The sequence below is a fragment of the Mangifera indica genome, chromosome 11 (assembly GCF_011075055.1).
Source record: "Mangifera indica cultivar Alphonso chromosome 11, CATAS_Mindica_2.1, whole genome shotgun sequence".
In the NCBI taxonomy this organism is placed as follows: domain Eukaryota; kingdom Viridiplantae; phylum Streptophyta; class Magnoliopsida; order Sapindales; family Anacardiaceae; genus Mangifera; species Mangifera indica.
This window is the reverse complement of record NC_058147.1, coordinates 1881903-1887000: the sequence shown is the minus strand read 5'-3', so window position 1 is coordinate 1887000 and position 5098 is coordinate 1881903. Positions and strand designations below refer to the sequence as shown.

Below are 5098 nucleotides of genomic sequence, written 5' to 3'. Positions count from 1 at the left end.
CCCACCCAAAGTATGCAGTTTTTCTCAAGTTTCTACCTATTAATTTTGAAAATCTTATTTACCCATCTATGAACTGTTAAAATTAACAGAACCCTAACTCCTAAAAAATTTATCTCATTTTCCCTCCTAAAATTTTAAAAACTAACAAATTTCTCCCAACTTAAGTTTTAAAAAACAACATTTCCCCCCTTAGGGTTTTCAATTTTTCGGAGTTAGTTTTTCGACGCCATTTCTTCCACTCCGGTGACCTCCAGGCAACGCTTTTCCTCTCTGGTGCGGCCTCCTTTCGATGGTTGTCCTGGACATGATCGTCGACGAAGACGATCGTGCTTCATCGAGACGAAGACAAATCATCTTCATTCAGAGATGAAGACGAGGTCTTTGTCAAAGACGAAAACTTTTCGTCGTCGACAAAGACCTCATCTTAGTCCACGACCGTACCCAGGACAACTGTCGGAAGGAGGCCGCACCGAAGAGGAAGAAGCGTTGCCTGGAGGTCACCCGAGAGAAAAAAACAGTGCCGAAAAACTATCTCAGAAAAATTGAAAACCCTAGGGGTGAGAATGTTGTTTTTTAAAACTTGAGTTGAAAAAAATTCTTAGTTTTTTGGATTTAGGGGAGAAAATAAAATCTAATTTAAGTTTATTTTTAATAATACAGAGAAAACGATGATTTTACCCTTAAAAACCGTTAATTTTAACCGATCACAAGTGGATAAATGAGATTTTCAAAATTAACAGGAAAAGACTTAAAAAAACAGCATATCTTGGGTGGGAAATAGTCCTTTGGCCTATTTAATATAATACAACTGGTGGAGACTATTCAAATATGCTTGAGTTTGATTTGAAATTGATGTTTTGTTGTATCATCAAATTGAAACTCATCTCATCAAAGATTCGTCTTCTTCTTGTGTTACAGTTTACTATTAGAATAAACCGAACTCAGTTTCAAACTGACTAACCTGAACTCGACCCCATCTCTTCTTGGTCCTCAGCTTGAACCGCATCCACTGCTAAATATAAATCAACACAAGCCGGCCAGCTTTCAATTCTTAGGGAAAATTTCATTTAACACAAATATAAAAATTTCCTTTATAGTGTTTGGTCTAAAGAGTTTAGTAGATATAACCTCTTCAAACGAAAACCAGACTAGAACCTTACATAGCAACAATTCCCAATTAGTTTCTTTCTCAACAAACATCCAATCTCTGCTGCCAACCTCTACTTGCGTGCTCCACTCTATCATCATCAACACACAAAATTTAAGCTGAAAATTTGAAATAAAAAAAACCACCAAAAGAGTGAGAATTTGACTGTGACTATTAATATGAATCAACAACTGGTTGAGTATGTGAAGTTGAAATGGTCTTTGATGGCTTTACCAATAAAAAAACAACAAGAACGAAAAAGGTCGGCTTCTAGATTGAAACTAAAGGTAATTTGAGCTAAGTTTTCATTAAAAGTATATGGAAATCCTACGTTCTTCAAGAAGTGGAAAAAAATAATAAGGAGAAAAGGAGGCAGTTAAGCTCATCAGTTGATTATAATGGCGCCCATTACTGTGGTCCAATCATAGTTGATCACCCAGATACTTGCAAAACACTAGCGATGGATTCAGAAATGAAAGAGAGATAGATTGATGATCTTGATAGGCTCATAGCTGGAAAAGTGGTATTTATTATGTGGACTACCAGGCACAGGGAAATCCAGCTTAGTGGCTGCCATGGCTATTTATCTTAATTTCTATGATTATGATTTGGAACTAAAAGAAGTTCAATGCAACCCTGACTAGAGAAGGCTGTTGATCAGTGCAAGCAATCGTTCTATATCAGACTATTAGTCATCAAGGATGTTGATAATCCTCCTCAGGCAATACAGGTGACTATCTCTGGGTTGTTGAATTCCATTGATGGGTTGCAGTCAAGTAGCAGAGATGAGTGACTAGTAGCGTTGACAACTAATTACAAGGGCCCTATTGACCCAGTGCTGCTAAGACCAAGACAAATGAATATCCGTCTACACATGTACTACTGCTTGTTTAGTGGTTTCAAGACGCTTGCGTCAAACTATTTGAATATTCAGGAGCATTACCTGTTTGAAATCATTGAAGAGAGGAAGGCAACACCAGCTGAAGTTACTGGTGAGCTAATGAAAGGTGCAGATGCTGAAGTTGCTCTTCAAGGGCTTAATTTGTTTCCTGCAAAACCAGGCAACACCAACTGAAGTTACTGTTGAGCTAATATGAAGCGCAAATGCAGAAGTTGCTCTTCAAGGTGTATCAGTTTCCTGCAAATAAAGGCTGCATCAGCAATACAGTGAAAAGGCTGAGAGGGCCATAGTTCAGCATGAGTTCTTCAGGAATTCCAGTTTCCATAACTGTTAGTTTGTTCTGGTTAGGGTCAATTAGATTGAGCATCCTTATGGAATGTTTCATCATATTCTCACGAATTCTCTGAATCACGCAACCAAACCCCTGCAGAGATTCCTGATAAAAATCTTCTTCAAAGGTGAAGTGGGACTATAATGTCATTCAGGCTTGTGTTATGTAAAAGTTGAAATTAAATATTATATATACAGGGATAAAAGATCAGCTAGAAAAAGAAGAAAGATGCAGATGAAATATATTAATAGCTAATATGCGTTTTTCCCCTATATTTTGAAAACTCTAGGCAGCCATATTCATCTCTATCTTGTGAGGATAATAACCAATTAGTTCAAAATCAGATGCCACAAATGAAACTGTGTCCTTCTCTGTATTAATCCTCAAAATCTGCAGCACAAATTGCACAAGTTAAAGAAAGGGAAAGAAGAGAAATTCTCTGTTCTGCAATATGATAGCAGCATAAAGGAAAAATTTAAATTCAATAGCCCATCACATCGGGATAAACTATAATTTCATTTCAAGTGCTTTTTCCAGTACAATAGCTTACCATATTTTAGTTCTGTTAAAACAAATACCATACACAAAGCGCAATTAACCTTGGAAGAAACTCTCAGTGGTATGACTGTTTTCCCAACAATTAAAGTGGATGTTTAGCACCTCTAGCAATGAGGGGCTTATACTGAGGAGCTTCCTCTGAAAGCTATATATGCTCTTGTAAAAGCTGGGAGGGGCAATGTTATTCTTTGCTGTTGACTAATGAAACTTTTTCTCTTCACCAACTAATATAATTTTCCTTTGAAAGAATTAAAAAAAGCAATTTAACATTAAAAGTTCTTTTCACTAAACAAAAATACTCCCTTTATTTTTCAACTTTTAGTATTTTGAATGAAACACACCATTTCATTAACAGTTGAAACTCAATGTTTCAATGTTCTTCACAATTTTTTTACAATGAGATCTCCATTAGCAAGATTTCTCACACGAACATAAGTAACAAAAGAAAACCGAATGTTATTTTCCACAAATGGTTGAGATGAATACCGTGGCTGAAACTCAGAAAGATCAATAGCAGGAATGAAGGTATCACATTCAATGCTATTCTCAATCTCGGTAATGTGGATGGCATCACACCCTGGCGCATTTAGTGCTTCCCTGCATCAGGAAACATCAGCATACATATTTTCACATACAAATCGTAACATTTTACTTACAGTAAAACAGGGAAAAAAGGGGGGGGGGGGGGGGGGGGGGGGGGGGGGGGTGTGTTTGTGTGGGGGTGGGTGGGTGTGGTGTGTGGGGTTGGTGAGGTAATCCACCTTAATATCTGGCCGCCACCTATAACAAACACCTTCTCTATCGACAAACAATAAGGAGCTTCTGCCAACAATTCCAAAGCCGAACGAATGCTTCCACATTTTACAACATCTTCAGCAGATGCAGTATCGAATCTCCCAGAACGAGTCAGCACAACATTCAATCGACCAGGTAGAGGCCGATACTGAAGGGGAATGCTTTCCCATGTCTTCCTACCCATAACTATAGCGTTTTTCTTCCCAGGATCTGATGTAGTCACCGTAAGCTCCTTGAAGAATTTGAGGTCAGAAGGCAATCTCCAGGGTAACTTCCCATCCTTTCCAATGCCCATATCACGTGTTGCAGCCACCACAACTTGGTAAGTCCTCCTCGGTAATGGTGGATGCACGGTTGTATTGTCATTAGATGGCCTCTTAAGGTTGGCACAGGCCTTGGAATAAAACCTTAGGCCGGGCAGTGGAGACACGATTGCAAGACTGTGGAAGCCACAATCAAAATAACCAAGTAGAACCTGAAAAGTGATTATCATAAAAATTATCATAACAGAAATTAGAGACAGAAAATATTTGAGTAAATAAAAGAAAAGAAAAATAATTATGAGAAACAAACTTCATGTTAAAATTTATCTGTTATTACAAATTTCGGTATCAGCTTAGGAGTAGAGGCCATAAAAGAAACCTTTGAAAATTGTCGGTTACTAAAAGCACAGTATTGCATCACCATCTGTATATCGCTGAAACCATGCCAGATCCAATTATCTTTCTACGATTACGCTTAAACATACAATGGAAAAGCTCAGAGAAATCGAATTACTGAAAATTATAACTCATTTAACTCGTCAATGGAATCTAAATTTCTTTTAATAAAGCAAGAGAAATTTGACAGGAGAACCTGAAGAAATGAATGAGAGCGGCGATAGAATTAGAGCGCCAAACTGCAAACTCGTTTTCCGGACGAAGGAAAAAGCAGGGGGAAACCGAGTAGATTTCATTTTTCAATAAAATCTATCAATTTTGAGCCTCTATATATATATATATATAATTTTATTATATAATAAAATAATATTTAATTATATAATAATATATATAAATATATACGTAACTATATGTTTACCGTATATCCACAAAAGGTGAAAGGAGTGAATTTGCCTTCATCACTCAACCGATATGATAACTGATTTACCTAAATACCCTTAATCGCCCTTCGTTTCTTGTGTATACATAAAATTAGGTATGTACACGAGCCATCTAACTCAAGCACATGGCAAGTCTAGAATGCGGCTCAATCTGGTGGATAGTAATATCGGATACGGGGAATAACTGCCAAAAAAAAAAAATCAGAAGAGAAGAATAATTGAGGAAGAAATAGAAAAATAGCCAAAAAGATAATAATAATAATCAAA

General features: G+C 37.0%; 2 protein-coding genes across 18 annotated transcripts in view; both read right to left on the bottom strand.

Annotated features, from left to right (window-relative positions):
• Positions 1 to 1067, bottom strand: part of LOC123229615 (cyclin-T1-3-like) — a 2599-nt gene extending 1532 nt beyond the window's left edge. Inside the window, exon 1 of the mRNA XM_044655539.1 lies at positions 962 to 1067. Coding sequence (XP_044511474.1) covers positions 962 to 1067 — 106 coding nt within the window. The remainder of the gene's footprint in view (positions 1 to 961) is intronic.
• LOC123229303 (bifunctional dihydrofolate reductase-thymidylate synthase-like) lies at positions 828 to 4732 on the bottom strand. Of its 17 annotated transcripts, none has more exons than XM_044655021.1 (5): positions 4333 to 4704; positions 3699 to 4207; positions 2091 to 3534; positions 1129 to 1266; positions 828 to 1012 (listed from the first exon to the last, which is right to left on the bottom strand). In XM_044655021.1, exons 1-3 carry the CDS (start codon positions 4417 to 4419, stop codon positions 3318 to 3320), a joined length of 813 nt encoding a protein of 270 aa, XP_044510956.1. In that variant the 5' UTR covers positions 4420 to 4704; the 3' UTR covers positions 828 to 1012; positions 1129 to 1266; positions 2091 to 3317. The 17 variants fall into 17 exon arrangements, with proteins under 17 accessions (XP_044510956.1, XP_044510957.1, XP_044510953.1 ...); XM_044655022.1 differs by having other exon boundaries at positions 828 to 1009; XM_044655018.1 differs by having other exon boundaries at positions 1161 to 1266.
• Positions 4733 to 5098: the final 366 nt, after the last annotated feature.